The following is a 22,530-nucleotide window of genomic DNA, read 5'->3' on the forward strand; positions in this document are numbered from 1 at the left end:
TTACAAGAGAATATTTTTTATCTGCTTTAAGAAAAGACAGTCTGGTTCAGGTAAACTGATACATAAACAAGTACAGTAAAATGTCAGAAGCTTGTAGAGGGCACAATAAAGCAATCAGAGGTGGCTACAAAGAGAGCTGGTACTAAAGGGTAAATCTTTAAGTAATGAAAATGGTGTTCAGGGCAGAGGGTCAGGAGAAGCTGCTCAATGGGAACAGCATAAAAAATCAGAGACACCAAAACCACAACAAAAAAGGTTGAAAGGGTTGAGTGGTTTTTTCATGTCTACTTTTTCAAATTTGCTTCTATGAAAAAAATAACAATAAAAGTATAAAAGTTGGAAAAAATAATTTTGCATGCATTAGTTAACATTATTTAAGATGCATTATTACTTTATAATTTAGATTCCATAAAAAGCAATGAAACAAAAAACTTCAAGCATTTCATAAACACTCAGGATACCGTATTTGCTATATGTGAGACACAAATCATAAGACAGTGTGACTTGTCCACCTAAAAGGAAAATGTGTAACAAGAACAGATATACTGTAAACATTAAACAAAAGGTAAAGACAACGTGTTGGTTAATTACATGTCAACTTGGCCAGGGTATGGTGTCAAACACTAGCCTACCTGTTACTACTGTGAAGTTATTTTGTAGATGGGATTTGCATCTACAATCAGTTCATTGCATCTACAATCAACAAAGTAGACTGCCCAAGGCAATGTAGTTAATCTCCTCATCCAATCAGTGGAGGTCTTAAAATCCAGAACTGAGGGTTTCAGAGGTCAAAAGAATTATTTCTGGGAAGCAGATGTGGCTCAAGTGATAGGGCCTCCTCCTACCATATGGGAGGACCCAGGTTCGATCCCTGGGGCCTCCTGGTGAAAAAGAAGAGAAAGCATGCCTGCGTCTGTGTGGCGAGCCAAGAGCTCACATGGCGAGCCGAGTGCCCACGTACGTGGGTGCCCACATGGCGAGCCAAGTACCCATGCAAGTGCCCACGTAGTGAGCCAAGTATCCGCATGCGTGCCCACACAGCAAGCCAAGTGCCCACGCGATGAGCCAGTGCCCGCTCAAGTGAGTCACACAGCAAGATGATGATGCAACAAGAGAGAGACAAGGGGAGAGTCAAGGTGAAGCATAGCAGACACTTGGAACTGAGGTAGGGCAATTGACAGAGAACCTCTCTCCACATCAGAGGTCCCCAGGATCGAATCCTGGTGAATCCTAGAGGAGAAAGATGAGAAAACAAAAAGAAATAGATACAGAAGATGACACAGTGAATGGACACAAACAGAAAAAAAACAAAAACAAAACAAAAAACACACAAAAAACAGCAGGGAGGGGGAGTAGAAGGGCAAGGGAAAAAAATTATGTTTCAACTTCAACACTGGTTCTAGAAAGACCTTCTAGCCAGCCAGCTTCCCCCGGGGAATTAGGTCCAAGGACTTTAGCATCACCTGTATCGGTGTTTCCAGCCTGCAGCCTGCCCTATGGAGTTCAGACTTGACAGACCCCACCACTGTGTGAACCAATTCCTTAAGATAAATCTCTTTCTTAAAAAAAAAAAAAAAAAAAAGCATAAATGAGAGAGAGAGAGACATACACAGATATCCTATTGGCTCTATTTCTCCAGAGAACCCTAATATAGGCAGTAAGAGCGTCTATGAAGCAGAGACAAACATTTCCCAAAACAAGATTTAAACTTAGTGAATACAAGCCCATCACTTTCACCTGCAGCAGTCATTTAGGAACACTCACCATGGAGAGGCTCTGTGCTCAGTGCTCACCCCAGGGATTCCCCATCACACCATCAGCGCTTGTCCTGCTAACGCTGAACTCTCCTCTGCTCTCTTCCTTCCCTGTCCATCTCTCCTGCATTTTTTTCTCCCTGTCCCTCTACTCTTTCCCCTGCCCCCACCTTCCTTATTCTTCTCCTCCCTGCTCCCAATCCCCTTCCCTCTAGTTAATATAATCAATTTAACCCCACCTTTCCCCAGAAAGAGTTCTGACAAAGGTCAGTAATTATCTCCACAGTGCCAAGTCCAAAGGCCCCTCTCAAGAATTGAATCGTGACTCATCTACCACATCTGACATTGCTGAATTCATTCCCACCTTCCTTCATCATGCATTCAGTAAGCACCTGCTATATGTAAGCTGTGGGGTTCTAAGGACATTAAGATAAGGCCTGTGCCCATGGTAGACTTTTGTGAACCAAAGTCTAACAGCAGTCTGAAGGGGGACAGTGAGCCACAAAGGAGGAATTAGTCCATTTCTACAAATGGAGGAGAAGGTGTCAGGAAAGAACTGTGGCAGATGTGATGACCACGCTGAGCTAGCTGACGAGGAATACACATGGGATGGAGGAGAGTGTTACAAAAGAGGAACTGTTCCACGCAAAGGCAACCTAAACAGCCAATCGTGCAGGAGGGAATCAAGTGTGGAGTGAGGTGAGAATGGAAGACACAAGAATGGAATGGTGGTAGGAGCAGCTGGGATGGAAATGAGGCAGTGGCAAAGTCAACTTCAAAGGGTGAATAATCAAAGTAAGGCAACAGAACAAAGAGAACATAAAACAGGGGAGAGGTAGTATCCCAACATGCCATGAGGTTCTGTACACTTACTAGAGATCCCAAACTTGCCTCTGAGCTTTCTAGCATCAATGGCAAAGAAAAAACATGATCAAATACATGATTTACAGTGCCCATGAGATTAAAAACTAACTAGTTGCTTAACAACCACCACCAAAAAAAGCTCAACTATTTTCAGTACTATGAACAGGGGAGTGTGGAATGTATATAGTATGAAGTAGCTGGACTTATTTTGCTGGAAATTAATTGATTAGGCTTTTATAGCATTAGTCTGACCAATCTGTGCATCTTCAACAGAGCATCTTTCGTATGGAGCGCCACTGATCTAGATGTATTTAGACTCAAGCATGGTTAGCTAAATACCAAAGAAGCCATGGCCATCGTGGAGGTTTACTGAGCAAGGTCCAAGTCTGCCCAAGTAATTCTCAAGTCTCCCTGTAACGACAAATCAGCGATAGATCTCAGTGATTCTGAGGTGATATTTCCATCTTAAAACTGCAGATTCTTCTTTTGCCCACAAATACAAATAACAAATAGGCCAGACTTTACCTACTATGCATTATTACTGGGCCAATTATTACTATGTCTTAGTGGAAAGCAAAAAGTATTAGAAAGGCTGTGATTAATGCCAACAATTTACCAGTGACTGTGCTCTCTGATGATAAGGCCGTAATAGCCATGCTTTAAAAACAAACATGTTTCATCTATGCTGTGGCATGCATCAGAACTTTATTCCTTTTGATGGCTGTGTAATATTTCATTGTATGGACAGACCACTTTTGTTTAGCCATTCATCTGGTAATGGACACTTGGGTTGCTTCCACCTTTAAGCTATTGTGAATAATGCTGTTAGAAATATTAGTGTGCTGAGTAAAATAAACCAGACACAGAAAGACAAATATTGTGTGATCTCATTTATATGAAATACCTAGAAGCAAATTTTATAGAGACAGATATTAGATTATAGGTAACTAGGGGCTGGAGAAGCAGGTGGTAGAAGAGGGAGCTGCAGTTTAACAGGTGCAGAGTTTCTATTTGAGGCAACAAAAAAAGTTGGGGTAACGGATACTGATGCTGGTAGCAAATGCAATTAATACAACAATTGTTTACTTCAAAGTGGTTACAATGGGAAATTCTGTGTTGTGTATTTGTTACAATAAAAAGTTTTAAATATTTAAAAAAAAACAACAAACACCTATTCCAGGAAAAAAAATAAAAGAACAAGCAAGCAAACAAAAATCTGTCAAGTCAAAAAACCTTTGCTAGAAACAGACTATATTCTGGTCCTGATGAAAGACAGCCACATAGAAGCAGAATTGATTGATTTTTCTACAGACATATTTTTTAAACACAGAAGGGATTTATATTAACAAAACATGCATCTGTATTTCAAACGACGTTAGCCTCTCACTATTTTTCCCTACTGCATTTTGCACTTACAGATATATAGATTTCTATAAAAAGCAATGCCATTCAAATTTTTCAGGATACTTCATCAGCCCCTGAAAAATGATGTAAGGGTGTTATGAAACATTATTTACTGAACTTGTAATGGGCAAGTAGAATAATCAGTATAGTACTAAAAAAAAAAAAAGATGGGAAATGGAATGCTTGGTATGAACTTATTTGTGGATTTGTTTATTCACATCTAGTTTCAAAAGGATTCAGTTGATACATTGTTGATAATTATATTTTATAGAAAAAGTGTCAGAACAAACCTCTGAAAACTAGACTGTATTGTATAAAGTACATGTTCTAGCCTCAAGACATGTTTTTAAGGCAGACAGGATCTTTGCTTGATTAATTTCTCAGTTAAAATAGTAATACTAAGAGCAAGGTGAATAAAACCAAAGTTTGTTTTAGCGTGACAGAAAGTCTCTAACGGCCCAGATCTTTAAAGTTCTGTCCATATTAGAACACAGAATATTTTAAACACATTTCAGATTGAACACAGTCCCTTCCCCATTCAAACAGCATGGCAGGCTAACGGCTGTGACTGCGTTCATATGGTTTTAAAACCTTACTCAGGACTTCAGAGGATCGTTACCTCCTACCCTACTTTCATAAGTGAAGGAACTTTTCAGGTATTGATTTGTCATTTTTTATTTCTGTTCAAAGGCTGAAAGAAGAGGTCACACAGGACAGAGAATAAACATGCCAACAGGTCTTATAAATTACCCTGATAAGCATTTTTTTTACATGACCCTTGAAAGTCAATCTGAGAACAAATAGCACAATGAAGACAAGACGTGGAAGAACTACACAGGACGTGCCCAGGAGCCCTTCCTCCTGGTACTTACGGTAACAGCAAGTGATCAGGAGGTGCACATGTGCAGTCTAATGCCTTTATTGTTTAGCATTTCCCAGTCACTAGGCATGTTCTAAAAGGGACAAAGGAACCCAAGCGACAGCTTAAAATACCAGTGCCTATGATAAACCAACACTGTGCTTGAAGATGGCCACACAAGAGAGTCAAAGGCTCAGTATTCATGAGCAAATGGAAGAAAGTATTTCTCCTTCCAAATATCAGATTTCAAATATCAAATATCCCAAAGATTCTTTTCCCAAAGATTCATTCTCTGTCCCAAATGATAGATGAATTCAGCTAGCTACACAGTAAAGATAATTATGAAAATAAAATCAAAAGTTTTCACTTGGAAGCGACCTTTGGGGATTATTTTAACCAAAACCTTTATTTTACAGAAAGCAAACAGAGCCACAGAGAACTGAAGAGATTTGCTTCCCATAACATGGCTCATTGGTAGCAGACCTGTGACTGGGACTCAGCCCCATAAAGTGAAAGGGGTATAGGATTCTAGAGCCAGTCACACTATTTTCTTAGATGTTTTGAGGAAGATGACAAATGATTGTATAGTATTGGATCATGCCTGTGTTATCCAGAAGCTTCTGCAAAATAGTATCAGACCTTTTTTTTTCCCCCCAAAGATTTTATTTATTTTTCTCCCCTTTCCACCCCCACCCCCGCCCCAGTTGTCTGTTCTCTGTGTCTATCTGCTGCGTGTTCTTCTTTGTCCGCTTCTGTTGTTGTCAGTGGCACCGGAATCTGTGTTTCTTTTTGTTGCGTCATCTTGTTGTGTCAGCTCTCCATGTGTGCGGCGCCATTCCTGCACAGGATGACCTTTCTTTTGCACTGGGTGGCTCTCCTTATGGGGCGCACTCCTTGCGCATGAGGCTTCCCAACGCCGGGGACACCCCTGCGTGGCAGGGCACTCCTTGCGCACATCAGCACTGCACATGGGCCAGCTGCATACGGGTCCCCCATGTGGTAGACGGACACCCTAACCACTGGGCCAAGTCTGCCTCCCCCAGATCTCTCTTTTAAAATACTGCAGATTTCCAGATTTTGCATGAGAGATAGGACACAAGAGTAGTCAGCAGAAGTGGCAGATACCGAGGCTGAGTCCATAATACTGCTATTCCAACTACATCTAATATTCCAAAGTATTTCATCCTTCCAGATCTAACTAGCTGTTACCTCTTTAAATTTCAATATCTTTTCAAGTCCATAGACATACTCTTGGTACTTAGACATACTTTCAGAGAACCTGTGAAGAATGGAAAAATAAATATAGGAAGGCAAAGGAAATGAGCAGAAATGTGCCAGAAAGAACACATACGCTATCACCACCACCTTCTCCGAATAAAAAGCTTGCATTGCCCTTTGACTTCTAACATGTCCACTGTATTCTGCCTTGCTCTGGGGTGGGGGGAAATATCAGTGCCATGGTATTTACTTAGTCTTAAGATACAACTGCTTGCATGGCAATGTTTGGATATACTCATAGTGGCAACAATTAAAAACCACAGTAGGGGGGGTACTGGGTTCCTGGCCAGTGGTGCTCTGTCGTGGCCCCTAGGGGAGCAGCGACAGTCTCCCAGGTACAGTGGTGGGGACCGGGAGGGAGTGAGGGTTCAACAGTGAGCCCCTGATACTAATGACTATGCTTGTGAGCTGATAAACCCAAAATAATAATAAGGCCTAGACCAACTTTGTGCCTGGGAATTTCCTTCTGTCAGCCTTCATGTTACTCAAATGTGGCCAGTCTCGAAGCCAAACTCAGCATGTAAATGCAATGCCTTCCCCCCAGCGTGGGACATGACACCCGGGGATGAGCCTCCCTGGCAACGAGGGACCACTATCAACTACCAACTGATGATGCAACTGGAAAATGACCTTATACGGAAGGTTCAATGCGGATCAGCAGAATATCCATGTCTACATAAAATACCATGACTTTAAAATGCTGTTTGACCTAAAGTAAGGGGGAAATGGAAAGGAGAAATGAGATTATATGGCTACGAGTTTCTAAAAAAGAGTCTGGAGGCTGGCAGAAGGTTTGCCCTCATGCACAACTGAGCAGAGTCAGAGAGACAGATAAAGCAGATACAACCCCCAGATATTGGTTCCTTTGAGGGCTAAAGAGACCCATGGGAGTTATGGTCATGGCCGATGGGGTTAACTACCAGGGCAGATGGCCCCTCTTTGGAAATGGTGTTTATGTGTGATGAATCTGGACTCAGATGGGATCTCCCTTCATAAGACTTTCATGCTAATGTGCTGGAGGTGCAGTTAATGTTGGGGTTTAAGATATATTTAGGGGATTTGAATCTCTGGACTGACAATGTGATAGCCAGATCCTGAGCCTCAACAGACTCCAGCACCTACAATCTGATTTATTGGACTTACCACACTCAGCTAAGATGGAGGTGAAGAAGGACAACCACCACACCATGGAGCCTAGAGTGATTACAACTGAAAATGGGAGGATTGCATCCAGCATCCAGGTGGAATCTGAGCCTCCTCTTGACATAAAGGTGCAATGGACACAACCAATCCAGTGTCCACATAGAAGAGGTGGCATTGGATTGGGAAAAGTGGACATAATGGACAAAGGGTATGGGGAAAGGCAGGAAGAGATGAGAGGTGGAGGCGTCTTCGGGACATGGAGCTGCCCTGGATGGTGCTTCAGAGGTAATCACCGGACATTGCAAATCCTCACAGGGCCAACATGATGGAATAGAGGAGAGTATGGGCCATGATGTGAACCAATGTATATGAGGTGCAGAGGTGCCCAAAGATGTACTTACCAAATCCAATGGATGTGTCATGATGATGGGAACGAGTGTTGTTGGGGGGGGGGAGAGGGGGGGTGGGGGGGTGGGGTTGAATGGGACCTCACATATATATTTTTAATGTAATATTATTACAAAGTCAATAAAAAATTAAAAAATAAAAAAAAAGAAAAAAAAAAAAAAAAAAAAAAAAAGATACAACTGCTTAAACCCAAAAATAACATAGTAGATATGCAGGACACAAACAAGTGAAACCCACCACACTTAAATTGTAAATTGAAAATCAGGATGAATCCAGAGGGGGCTGCCAAAAGACTGCTATAATAGTCTACCGAGGAAGCGACTAAAGCTTGAAACAGAATCTTGGCAGCAACAAGAATCTGAGACATTCTAGATATAACCTCTCTAATGTCCAAGGTCAAAATTAGCCGAATGGCTGCTTTACTCTGTCATAGGACTGCTTATGATAGTTTCTCAAAACTGTTGGCTTATCCCCAAGCAACTAAATTGACTACTGTTTTTTGAAAACTTGCAAGTAACTAAATGGGGAATTATGGAAACTGTAGTGTGTGTTACTGGAAGTCTTGGGTGCATCCTGTTTTGGACTACTAAATCCAGAGCTTCCCAATTTGTCCTGTTGACATTCCTTCTCAAAATTATTTTCAGGAAGATCACATATAAACATACTTAACAGAAAAAATACTTCTAGAACTAAAGGCCAGTGACAGAAGAGTCCATAACTCTGAAACAAAGTATTTTCACAAGACTTCTATTTAATAAACCAACAACATTTACCAAGTACCTACCACACGCCAGGTAAAGGGCTAGGTGTTGAAAGTTTAGAGGGATGAATGAGATATGGCTGGTGCCTTCCAGATACTCAAAGTCTAATCTAGTGGATGACACACACACATAAACACGTTTACATGAAGCTTTTGTGGGAAATGGGGGAGAAGTAACTGAGGGGTAGCAGGGTAAGTTCCAAGGTAGAGATGACATCTGTGAAGGATGAAGAGTTTAAGGCAGGGAAAAAGAACACTGGGTGTTAGGAGAGCAGCATACCTTGTCTTTAGGAGCAAAGTGTACCCTAGAGTATTTGGTATATTTAGAGAGGAGGTTGGCCAGAGGGAGAACACATGGTCATCAGAGATGATGCTTCAAAGTTAATCAGGTCACAGTATGCACTGTAACCTGTAGCAATGGGGAGTTATTAGAAGTTTTTCCAGAGAATAATAGACATTACAGGAAATCTTGATATATAACAGGTAATCCTGATGATGTATTATTTCCTGTCGCTGTTGTGAGAAACTGCCATAAACTTGGTGGCCGAAAACAACAGAAATTTATCCTCTCCCAGTTCTGAGGGCCAAAAGTCCAAAATCAGTTTCACCAGACAAAAATGACAGTGCCGGCAGAGCCGCGCTCCCCAGGAGGTTCCAGGGGAGAATCCGTTCTTTGCCACTTCCAGCCTTGGGGGGCTGCCCCGCATTCCTGGGCTTGTGGCTGCCTCCATCACCTCAAGCCCTGCCGCTGTCCCATGTCACCCCCTCCTCCAGGTGAGGTCTAGTCTCCTCTGCCTCTCTGATAAGGAACTTGTGACGGCGATTAGGCCCTGCCTGGGAGACCCAGGGTGGGCTCCACATCTCACAGTTCATGACAATCACTTCCGCCCAGTCCTTTTTTCCAAATAAGGTAACATTGACAGGTTCAAGGGCACGGGTGGTGCACAGCCTCGAGGGACATTTTTCAGCCTGGCTCCCCTGACGTGGAACGTGGCGATGGCTGGCTGAGTCTGAGGCCGAGACGAAAGGTGGGGAAAACTATCAGGAAGGCTGTCATAAGAGCCTGTGAGGCCAAAAGAGGAGAGGGGCAGGGGGAGGGAGTTGAACTAAGACACTGGCTGTGATGGGGCCATAGGAAAAAGGAGAAGACCAGATGCCTAGATGGGGGGAGAGGGCGGGAAAGGGGGCAGGAGACAACTTCCAGTCTCTAGTCGTCACAGTGGCTGGATGACAGTGCCTTTAACCCAGGCAAGGCAGAGAGGAGGCGGCAGAACAGGATGAAAGTCCAGTTTCCAGCATGCAGAGTCCGAGACGCTTCAGGCCAAAGTGAACACTTACAGTAAATAAAGGGCAATCCTAAGGAGGAACTGTCTTCCTCCAAGAAGAATATTCTCCCCCATCTTATCTGTCTGGAGAACTCTCATTGTCCTTCAAAACATCCATTGAGTGTTACTGACTTTGGGACACTTTCCCCAACTCTCAGGCAGATGGCTGGCTCTCCTCTGAACCTCTACAGGTTCTACTGCCTCTGCACCATATGGTGGTACCTATTCATTTACTCAGCCAGCAAGTACTTACTGAGCACCTCCTTTGTCGAGCACTGTGCTGGGGGTGCAGAGTACACAGTGAACCAAACTCCCTCATTGTGGGAGGTCAACAAACCAATGCATATTATGTGAAAGACGTTATTTTTTTTAAAAAAGCAGTGCTCACTTTGGTAACACATATACTAAAATTGAAATAATAAAGAGAAGAATAGTGTGGCCTCTGTACAAGGATGACATGCAAATTTGTGAAGCCCTCCACATTTTCAAACCTGTATTTTATGCAAGACTGTTCTGTAAACCCACCACTTTTCTAATAAAAAAAAATTTTTTAGCAAGCAAAAGAGAAAATTGATAGGGTGAAGGTCTCTCTGAACAGGAAAGTGAAGGAAGTATTCTGTGCTGAGCAATAGGGGGGATACAAAAGTTAATAAAATAAGGTCTTTGATCTTAAAGTACATAGAGTATTGCCAGGGAAATAATGAACAAACACACAAAAAGGTATATAACAAGATAAAAGGTCACAAGGCAGTATATGGCTAACTCATATGAAAGAGCTAACAGAGAAGGAAGTGTAACTTTTTACCCCCAAAAAAGCTGGGATTTTATTTACAAAGCTTTCTCTGTTGTACAGAAAGTAAAAACTTTGCTACCACCTCGGTGTAACTAGTAGTCCCCAGTGGTTAGGAATCAGTGGTCACAGCTAACCATGCTTCAGCCAGGCTTAAGTGAAAACCTAACAGCACTTACAATTTTGCTGGGGTGAGATCCCCGAGCTTGGTGGTAGATTTCCAAGGGGGACTAAATAGAGGAAGGTGGAATGTCAGGTACCAAGGGGGTCCAGACTACTGGAAGGACGCACAGAGCAGGCACAGAGAACAAAGATATGGGCATTTCAAAAATCCACCATAGGAGAAGAGAATCCTGGAACCAGGAATAAATAGAAGAGAGCTTTACTAAACGACGCACTTCTGGGTTCTCGCCAATAACCTTGTGACAACCCTGGTCACATCTTTTACGTTATAGAGGCAAATGCCACTGAGGATGCTAGCCTTTCTCTCACCTATTACTTGGTATGTATTTACTGGATTAAACATTATTTGACATAGATCATAGCTGTTTCCATGTTACGCTCTGCCAGACAAAAACAAAGTAGTTCCATTGCCATTCTGTTTTAAATTTTTTATTTAAAAGCCCAAGCAGGTCCCTATCCTTATAACTACTGAGAAATGCTAAAATTGGCTTCAATTTATGACATAACTATCTATTGGTTTTGCCAGTCTACACTATTGGATTTTATGCATTATTCATGCACATTTCAACCAAAATAGCACCAAGAAGAAAACAGCAAGAAAGCCTTTCTTGAGCAACTTATCTCAACATGCTTCTAAAAAGGAAAATGTACTGTGAGAAAAAACAATGTATATTTAAGTTACAATATTCAAAGGGCAGTGATTTTTATGAAACTGCTATCTCAGACCAGTAATGAAAAAAAAAAAAAAACAGTCATCAAATTAAGTGGTAATAAGTCTTTCAAAAATAATTCTTGGGGAGCGGATGTAGCTCAGTGGTTGAGCACCTGTTTCCCATGTATGAGGTACTGGGTTCGATCCCCAGTAGTTCCTAAAAAATATTAACAATAGTAACAATTCCTTAGATGATTACTATAGATTCAACAAAGTTACATACATTTAATTTTCTCCCCCTTAGCTATTTTTTCATCTTTCTCCCCTCTGTGATCAGTTCCCATAACTCTAACTTGATTATAAATTCCTTGAGAGAAAATGTTATCTTTCAGTATCATTTAATCCCTACTCCCTCCTCTGTCATTCATCCTTCCTCTCCACAAGAGAATCAAAGTGATGTTTAGAGACTATGAGAAATCAGGAAGTATTCCTGATTAACTTGTGCTCTTTATTGAATACCAATATATTTTGAGGAGGACAGAAATATCAATGACATGAATTCAACAACTTGCATTCAGCAAACATGTGGAGAGTACCTACTTCTGTTTGCTAAGTATGTCAGGGATAAAAACAGATTTGGGCCCCACCACCAGAGACAAGCACGTTGCCCTGTAAGGGCCATAAAACAGGGATAAACCGAGAGAACCAAGAGGAAGAAGCCTGGGGGAGCCAGGAGAGACCACACAGGAGAGGAGCCATTGCAGAGAGAGCGGTGGGCTTTGGTAAAAGGAACAGTGGGTAGCACAAAGGAAAGTGAGGGGGTAAAAACTGGTTCCTTCAACACATTTCTACCTCTTTGCTTAAAGAAGAAGTTTTTACATAGAACTACCTGGACTTTCATTTCTCATTAAATTCTTTTGCTTCAATATGCATGAATGTTTGGCCCTTTTTCCAGCAAATGTCCATTTAAAGTTGTCGCTAAATTTCACTGAACATAACCAATTCATTCCTTACACACACATACAGATGTGCACACATGCAACATGAGGACAGAATGCCATAACTTATCTCCTTTAGAAAATTTTTGCATAATGGAATTCAACCATATTTGCAAGAAAGAAATTTGTTTGCTTATGGAATTATATGAAATGTTTAGTCACTGAGCATACTGGAAAAATAATTTTCTCACAAGATCCCATAGGACTGGCAAAATTATTCTACTATACTGTTAGCTTGGCATAAAGGCTTTGTCTTATGTATCAGCAGATTTTCACTAATCCTGATTATCTGAAAAAGTTTAAAGGGACATGATACAGGGAAGCAGGCAGTCAAGTGAACTTTAGATCTAAAAATAAAATTACCCTTTCATCTTAAAGGAAGTAGCAACTTTTGAAAAGATTAAGCATTTAGTGAACACAATTTGAAACTATTTTAAGGGAAGTATCTTTTAAAATCTTTCTTCACTACCTTCTCAATACTAGGATAGACTCGATTTAACCTATTATTCTGAGTCAGCAATTAAAAACAAGGTTCATAGCAGTTCGATTTTTCTTGTTTTTGTTCAGCTCCATATCCAAATGCCTGATGCCACTACTGCATGAAAGGAACTGGAGGGAGGCACAATGGTAAGAAGGGAGTAAGCGGAGGGGACAACAGGACAAGATGGGTTTAAAGGGACAGGCAGGGCTTGGTCATGGCAAGGGCCTCCTGGTCCCAATAGGAGTTGGGATTTTATTCCAGGTGCAATGAGAAGCCCTTGAAGAATTTTAGGAAGGAGAATGCAATGACTTTATTATCTAAAAAAAAAATCACTGAGCATGGTGTATACAGAATGAATTTCAGGAAGGCAAGTCAGGAAGCACAGAGGTCACTGCCAAGGAAATGATGGTGACAGGAACGAGACAGGTGCAGCACAGGTCATGACTGTGAAGGCTAACATTTACAAGCCCCCTAACATGCCAGGCAATGTTTTAAATACCCGACAAATACCCTACGAATTTATGCCTCATGATAACCCTATGACCCATTCGTAGATGAAGAAATTAGGTACAGGAAAGTTAAGTAACTTTCCCAAGAGTATAAGAAGTGGTAGAGCCGTGATTTCCCAACAGCCCTCCTGCCCCAGCCCCTACAGTTTTAACTAGACTACCTAAAAGGACACGGACAGAAGCAAGTATGATCTGAATGAGAAGAATGTCATGAATAACTCAGGGTTCTTGCTTCGGGAGATGGAAGCGGTGGCAGTTACTCAAATGGGGAAACCCCCGGAGGAACAGGATTTAGGAGGAAGATTAAGAAGTCATTTTTTTATGCCAAGCTGACAGCTGAGTACATAATCCTCCAACGAGAGGTCTGGGTTGGAAAGATCAATTTGGTAACTGTGTAGTCAGAATAATGGTTCCCCAAAGACGTCCACATCCTCATCTCTGGAACCCTCGAATGTTACCTTCACAGATACAATTCAGGCGAGGATCTTGAGATGGGGGTAGTAGCTGGGATTATCCAGGTGGGCCCAATGTAATCACCAGGGTCCTTATAAGAGGGAGCAGGAGGGTCAGAGACAGGGAGAGATTGGGAGATGTTACACTAGTGGTTTTGAAAATGGAAAATGGGGCCATGAGCCCATGGATACAGGTAGCTTCCAGAAGCTAGAAAAGCCCAAGAGAAGGAACACAGCCCTGATGACACCTTATTTTAGGACTTCTGACCACTAAAATGGTGAGAAAATCCATCTGTATTCTTTTTTTTTTTTAATTTTAAGATACATAGATCACACAAAATATTACATTAAAAAATATAAGAGGTTCCCATATATCCCCACTCCCCGCCCCCACTCCTTCCACATCAACAAACTCTTTCCTCAGTTTATTCTTTTAAACCACTAAGTTTGCGGTGCTTATTTACAGCTGCAACAGAACACCAGTACAGAAGTTCAAATTAGTATTTAAAATGACATGGTAATGAAAATGAAAGAGAAGCAAGTACTAAACAAAAGTCCAGGGAGATAGATACCAGAGCAAATGTAGAGGGAATGGCCTTCATTAATGGGGTCATTTCTTCTTTTGTAAATGGAAGGAAGGAGCAAGTGAGAATTTAGACTGACGTGAAGAGATTAGAGTGAGATGAAGTCAGTCCCAAATAATGGTTTTTATTATCTCAATGGCATATGTGGCTAGGTCAAGGTCAAGAACTGAATTCCAGGTCATTTGACTCGATTTTAGTGCAGTTTCTACACTGTAGCAAAGGATTTCCAAGATCTGGTAGTACGATGTAGTAGTGGACACAGAAGGCTACTGGTCATGTTAGGGCAAACATAACCAAACTTGGGTGAACCCTCCAGGATGGGGGGGGCAGGGGCGGGTGGCAAATGCTCAGCATGCGTCCCACTGCTCCATCTCCTAAAGCCACCATGGACAGTGCTGGCCACTGAGGCACTGGGATTCACCATCTTTCTCAACACAGCAACGCATAGTGCAGCAGGTACCGCAAATCAATCTGAACTGGAATTTGAGATAAAATTTATTTACCAATCCTGACCTAGGGCCTATTGTGCTTATTATCTCCTCCAGCCAGGGACGATGATTGTGGAGATGGACGTTAAAATACAACTGAGAAGCAGAGAGCTGAGAGCAGCTGCTAAATGTCTATCAATAAGAAAATGATTAGGAGAAATGAGGTTCTTATCATGGACTACAACACAGCCTTTTCAAAAGAATGTGATAGCACTATAGTACTGATGGGAAAGACACCCAAGACATGTTTTCCCATGAAAAAGCAGGTCCAGAACAATTACACACAGCTATTTCCATTCATGATTTTTTAAAAATCCATACATACACATGCATACATACATGTGAATGCTTTTAAAAGGTCTGGTAGAGTACAGATCAGACTGTTAAACAAGAACCCCTGAGGAAGAGTATGGAATTAAGACAAGGGGTAACGGGAGACTTATGCTTTTATACTGAATTGTCTATAATAAATGTGTTGTTTTTGATATTAAAAAAAATTTTTTTTGAAAGGGCAAAACAGATAAGCAGCTCAAGTACCGGGAGCTCTTCAGACCTCCTTGCTGATTCTAATCCTAATCCTGCTGGCAGCTTTCCTCTCTCACTGTCCCAAGGCAGAAGGAACACGAGACAAGGCTGCTGGACGTGGCGCACGGGAGGGAGGCCATCCGTGTCTGAGCCCCACCACCACTCCTACTTCCCACCTCCTCCCTCAGTCACGTTACATACTTCCCCTACCTCCCTCTCCCTCATTCCACTGCTTTCCCATCCTACGTTTAACTTCTCTTTCCAATATCTGAGTCACTCTTTTCACAAATAACATATTTAATTGATAATACCATCATCGTTATACTCCTTTTTTTCTGATTATTCCAAAATGTTGCTATTAAAATTATATCACACCTCTACCAATAATGTTCCTATTTGCTCCTCTTCTGTGTCTGATGTAATAAATCTCTTCCCTGTAAGCCTACCTCCTTTCAACCTCCTTTTCCTTGTCCTTTATTACTATCCAATTTCCTTTAACTTCCTTAACCTAATCGTATTTAATTCTCATTTCTACTTCTCACTGTGCCTCTTCATTTTAATATCCTACTGTGAATTTGATCCTTCTCTTCATATCCACCAAGGTTTCCTGCTTCCCTGGTCAAGTTTTGTGACACCCAGTAATTGTATATGTTTGCCTATTATATAAGCATTTAATTTCCTCCTCTAAAGAATCAATTTTTCCCAATCTCACTGATCTCCAACCACTCCCCTTCACCTTTAATCACCTCCCCCCACCTCCATTCTGCCCACACTTATCTCAAAATAAATTCCTAAAAGGTCAAAACTACTTAGAAGGGAAGGGGTATAGCTCAGTGGTTGAGTTGCCTGCTTCCCAAGTACGAGGTCCCAGGTTCATTTCCCAGTACCTCCTAAAAGCAAAAAAAAAAAACAAAAAACAAAAAAAACTACTTAGCAGTCCTCGCAAGTCCTCCTCAACTCTCCACAGGTACCTCCCATTTGGAGAGCACCAGTCACTATGTTCATCACTATTTAAACAGATGAACTCATTCACCTGGTTCAGATGGATACTATAACCATGCCATTTTAACTGTGGGGAAAGTGGGATGCAGGGAGGCCTTGGGACTTGCCCCAGGTCACACCAGTAGGTACATGGGACTTCGGACTCCGGTTTGAGCAGCCTGGCTCTGGAAGCTGTGCTCCTTGCTGTTCTGCCATTCTGCTCCGGGGGCATGTGTTTCTAAGACAAAGGTAAGCACTTCCCTTTTCTCTGCTCTAACCACCGTGATCTAACCTCTATTCTGTCCCTTGGCATACACTACAGTAACCAACTGTACTGTAGCCTTTACTCTAACCTCTTCAAGGGCAAAAACTGTCCATCTGTCTATCTCTGGAACATGAAACAGCAGCTGGCACCAGGAGGTATGTAATAAACGGTCGGTCGCTGCACTAAGGAAGAAATCAGCTTTGTGCAGGTTTAACAGCACGCCAAATCCAGCGTAGCACAGGCCTTCAATATAGGCACTCAGAGACAGCTTTCATCCCAAGCACACAAAAAATAGGTCATTTGGGAGCTATACTGATACATTTTCTGCTGTATCATCCCAGGAAACTCAAGGTGACGTCTGCCCAAAGAACACATTTAGGAGTGGGCTAAGGCACAGACAACACAGATCCAAGGGCTCCAGAGTTACCTGACAGCGCGTCATAGAACTCATCCTCACTGAGGATGCTGAGAGGTGGCGACCCTTTAACCAGAGACTGCTCTAATTCATGATGTTCAGTGGCCAGAGTCTCCAGTGCTTCTGACAAAATTTTGTTTTTCTCTTGCTCTTGCTCCAACTTAAAATTCCTCACCTAGAAGAAAAGAGATACACAAAAAAGACTTCAGAGGGATAGAAGACTCGGGTCTACTCAGAAGGACACAAAAATTATTTGCTTTTGATCCACTTTGCAACATCAGAAATGAAGAGAGTCCTGCTATATACCTATGGATGAATGAGCAAAATTACCTTAGTGAGGCCCTCCCATGGGCCTTTCTCACCACAGCTCTAGCTAATGAAAACAAATTACCAGCAAAGTAATTCAGCCCATGCGATCAGGATCCCAGAATAAAAACATTAGCCAATTCAGAAATCACATGAAACTTTAAAAACAGGGAATCTCTCTCAACATTAATCATCAAATTAAGACACCAGTGTCAGCAAGTTTCTAAAAAGAGAATTCAAGCCACTCTAAATAGTCAAATATGTGTAGCACATTACACCATGAGGTAAAAGCATCTGGTTGACTCCCAGCATAGTTTGCAAGTCAGATGATGGGAAACAAGTTGCCAGGTAATAACCAAATACATTGCAATTGTTTCAAATCCATATTTTACCCCAATTTTGGTACATTTAAAAAAAATAAAAGCCTGGTTAGATTCTTTACACTTGAAGATACAATCCAATTCTGTTTCAACAGCATTTGAACCTCTGCATTTGACTGAAGCCTCTGAAATGGGAAGGAGCCTGATCATCATATAATACTGGGTTTGGTATGGACTGCTTCACCTACGTCTGTATCAGAACTCCAGAAATCACAATTATTCCATAATATCCCTCTATTTCTGGAACTAATGCAAGTACCGCAGACAAGAGTCTGCAAAGTCTAGATCTACTGCACAACTGTGTTGTCTCAGAAAAGTCTCTTGCTCCTTAGTTTCCTCACCTGTAAAAATAAAAGGATTGGGAAGCGGATGTGGTTCAAGCAATTGAGCTTCTGCCTACTACACAGGAGGTCCCTGGTTCGGTTCCCGGTGCCTTCTAAAGAAGAAAAGGAGCTGGCACTATGGGCAGGCACAGCAAGCTGATACAACAAGATGACACAAAAGGAGACACAAGAAGAAAAACATAATGAGAGACTCAACAAAGCAGGGAACAGAGGTTCCCAGTGCCTCCTAAAGAAGTCAGGCAAGACAGCAAACAAATGCAACAAGATAATACAACAAGAGACACAACAAAGCAGGGAATGGAGGTAGCTCCAGCAATTAGGTGCCTCCCTCCCACATCAGAGGTCCTGGGTTCAGCTCCCAGTGCCTCCTAAAGAAACAAGGAAGACGAGCAGACACAGCAAGTGCAAACAATAAGGGGGTGGGGAGAAATAAACGTATCTTTTTTAAAAAGGGGGGGTTGTGTTAGTTGTGTTATCATCTAATTGCATAGTAGTCTTCAAGTTTTCAACGTAATGCTCATTTTTTTTTTTTTTTTTTTTTACTCTAGCAGCAGAACTTAACTTTCTAATACAATCGCAGCATGTAAAATAGGTTTCAGAAGGCACTGGTGTGGGCAGGCGTGCCACCTCCGACTTTCCCCATCCTCAGGCCAGACCCAGGGGAAGACGAGCACCAGATGGAAGACTTCCAGGATCTCTCCAGGCCAAACTCCCACCCCCGGGCCTTAGGAGGGCAGGACTCCCTCCCCACTGCTCGGCTGTTACTCACCCTGCTGCCTCTAGCCCCTTTCACGTCCTCACATTCCCTCAGACAGTCTCCAGGGAGGAAGCAGGGTTTTCTTTGTTCTGACTTGAGCCCTGTGTGACCCTGAGTACCTGATGGCCCCACATTAGGTACAGCACACCCACAGTGAGAACCTGACAGAGACACAGAGGTACATCTCATACGCACACAGCTGTAAAGAAGGCATAGGCATCTTCTGTATACATACACAGAAAAGACAGATCCATAGTTTTACCGAATGCTAAGTTGTTGCAGACAGAATAAAGGTTAACTCTACTGTCTTAGTTTCAGTCCTCCAGCACCTTAGTGGTTATCATTACAGCAACCTGATTATTATTAGAACTGTGATAATGAAATAAAAACAGCAAAAAATGGTGAGCAAGAATCAGCAGAACAGACATGCAAAAGTGGAGGAAAATTAAAATTCTGACATAACTTACAATTTTTAGGAAATGGGAAAATAAAAAAACTTGCTGGTAGTCTTTAACCTAAACTGTATCTCCAGAGGGGGAAATACTCTCACTATGGCTGGAGTCAATTTCAAAAACATAAAAAAGTGTTCTTCCTCCACCTGATGGGTTAAACTATCTATAAACGAGGACTATAAAATTAAGCACAATGTCCAAAATGATCCTTCCTTTGAATGGGAAAGATCTATCAGCACTTTTATAGTATATGTTGACTCTAAAAACAACCCCACAAGAAGATATGAACTCTTTCACCCCCTGCCCAACCTCTCCCATTGGTTTGTCCCTTTAGCTTCTCAAATATCAAAATGCAAATGTGCTGACACTGTACCATTAAATATAAGAATCTGCTAAGTTTTCGCCTCTATTTTAAAAATGCACGTTTTAATTCCTAAATTCATCTAGCAGATTTCAGCAAAGTGGCAAAATAAATGATCAAGACCCAAAAATACGCAGACCTGCCCCCAAAAATGTTGTTCAAAACCCAATGTATCCTTTAACCATCTAAAAGGAGTATCACTTCAATTATGCAACACAGACATCTGTTCTCACTTGTTCTTAAGGGAAGGAGTCACAGGGGTGGGAAGCACAACAGAGGGAGAAGAAGCTCTAACCATGTTCTATTCCTTGCCTTATTTTTGTCTTTCAGTTGATCTGAGTATACTTTTATTAGTTCCAAGTGATTTTCTGCACTGAACAAACCTTACTATAAGACTGTCCCCCAAAATGCCAATTTCTCCATAATGCAATGATATATATGAGTGAGTGGGCATATCACAGAAACTGTACTAGTCAAGAGCTTTCTCGTTGCTTCAGAGAAGCATCTAAGAACATACTTAACTTCCATTAATACCTTTTAGTCAGTTAGAAGGATCCAACTTCTCTACAATCTAAGTGTTTCAGATATACCTAGGGGAAATCCTGCAATTACAGATTAGAAATACTGATAAAGAAATATGCAGAGTACAAGTTCATAAAATCTTCATCTTACTTTTAATTATTGTTTCAAATTCCCACTTGCTAGCTTAGAAACTACGTTTTTATAACAAAAACAGCACTTTCTTGCAATACCTCTTTCTAATCTCATGAATGGTACTTCATTAATATTATATGCATACTGATGTTTAAATCTTCAAACTAAAATCACTGTCCTAGTTATTATTAAAATAATAAAGAACTTCCTTCATAAAATTAGTGGACCCTTACATGTGCTTATAATTACATTATAACATTTCTAGAAGAAGGCTGACACATTTCAAATTCACATATAAAATTTACACTCTCAACTCTAGGACTTTTCCACAACAAAAATCAACATACTTTTTTCTTTTTTTAAAAAATTTTATGTATTATATCATTCATACAAGAACATATATACACAAAAAGTGTATAGTAAAAGTTGTGAACTCACAAAACAAAGATGCATAACATCATACAGGGCTCCCACATATCAACCCACCACCAACACCCCACAGAGTTGTGAGATATTTGTTACAAATTATAAAAGAATATCATTAAAATCTTACTATTAGAGAAGCAGCTGTGGCTCAATCAGTCGGGCTCCCATCTACCATATGGGAGGCCTGGGTTCTCGTCCCAGGGCCTCCTTATGAAGGCAAGCTCGCCTGCACGCGTGAAGAGCTGACAGAGCAAGATGACACAACAAAGGGAGACAAGCAGACACAGAAAAAATGTGCAGCAAATGGACACAGAGAACAGAAAGAAAAAAAAAAAGCCACAAGGGGGGAGGATACATAAATAAATAAATCTTAAAAAAAAAAAAACTTACTATTAACTATAATCCTTATCTTACGTTTGGTATATCATATCTTCCTCCAATCTACCTTATTATTATTTTTTAAATGTATTTTTATTACAGAAGTTGTGAATATTAGACTTTTTACTGGGAAAAATTTAAGAACTGAACCACCATATGCTTAAAAGTAATTAAATCCACTGCTCCACATCTGGAGCCCCTGAAGACTAAAACACATTTAAGCCTTTCCAGTAGTCTCCTCAAACAACTTCAATATGAAAAGACTTTCCTTTTGTTTCATTTCACGCTGGCAGGTGAAGTTCACAGTGGACACTCTCAATGTATTCTTCACACCGACAGTGAATGAATACCAGCGAAAGAATCCACAGATTTTAAGAGTCATGCGCTGGTCAGCACGTACATGGTTTATCTACTCTCTCATTCTATAAGTAACCTGATATTTAACTACCTTTCAAAGAGGTTAAATCAGGCAGAGGAAATCACTGACCATGGCAAAGATTCACTAACTAAATGGGAGGTAAATGATTATTGCTCACAGAACACCATGTCTGCTATTCCAGTGCTAAGAGGTGAAGTTCCGGACTTGGGCAGTCCAGTGTGGCCCTTTCACCTGGCCACTCTTTTGGTTGGTTCAGCGATAGGATTCTTACTCATTTCTTCTTTGTTACTGAATGGGTGGCTGCAGTAACAAAGAATGCATTCACTTGAGACTGAAATACTAAGTCCTGAATTAAAAACTTACCTACTTTTATCTCTCCAATAAGGTCCAGCACTGACATGGTTACAGGACCAACAATACTCTCTCTTTAAAACTTTTTAAAGATATGTGCTTCAGGTGACTCCTCACTGCTGCCACACAGCTGCCAAGAGCTCTTCTGCCCAAAAGTCACAGGACCACATTGTTTTTGGGAAGGAGGATGGAGCCCTCCTGTGAATGCAAATGACCAATGCTGCTTCCAAATCTACTGCCAGGCTGAACTGGGGGCCCAGGAAAATTAAACTTCAACCTCCTGTCTAAGGCACCCTCAAGTATGGAAATACATCCTTGCGAGAGAACAGGAGACACTTGCTTTGTTTCAAAGATTTACAAAGCACCTTTGCACACATGGAATTTCAGGGATTTTGTCTGACTCTAATGCCCTTCTTGGTACACCGTCCCATCACTGCTTCTTCAAATGCAATGAATTTCCCTATGTTCCTGAAACCTTTAATCAGTCTTTCCTTCCTCTAAACAAAGACACTTGTTTAATAATAAATGTGCCTTGGGAGCCAAGAGCACAGGAAGAAGCGGGTGAATGTGCACGCAGGCTGCAGGTGGAAGGGGGCTGCACAGAGCTCAGAGACCACTGGCAGA

General features: G+C 41.4%; 1 protein-coding gene and 1 non-coding gene across 3 annotated transcripts in view; one reads left to right on the forward strand and one right to left on the reverse strand.

Moving 5' to 3' along the window:
• Positions 1-22,530, reverse strand: part of OSBPL1A (oxysterol binding protein like 1A) — a 238,509-nt gene that overhangs the window by 83,645 nt on the left and 132,334 nt on the right. For both annotated transcript variants that reach the window (XM_058277558.1, XM_058277559.2), the window contains one exon: positions 17,131-17,293. In XM_058277558.1, coding sequence (XP_058133541.1) covers positions 17,131-17,293 — 163 coding nt within the window. The remainder of the gene's footprint in view (positions 1-17,130; positions 17,294-22,530) is intronic.
• Positions 10,176-10,282, forward strand: LOC111765736 (U6 spliceosomal RNA). The gene has a single exon (XR_002797992.1). It is a non-coding gene; the product is annotated as a U6 spliceosomal RNA (small nuclear RNA).

Source organism: Dasypus novemcinctus, chromosome 16 (assembly GCF_030445035.2).
Source record: "Dasypus novemcinctus isolate mDasNov1 chromosome 16, mDasNov1.1.hap2, whole genome shotgun sequence".
Taxonomy (NCBI): Eukaryota; Metazoa; Chordata; class Mammalia; order Cingulata; family Dasypodidae; genus Dasypus; species Dasypus novemcinctus.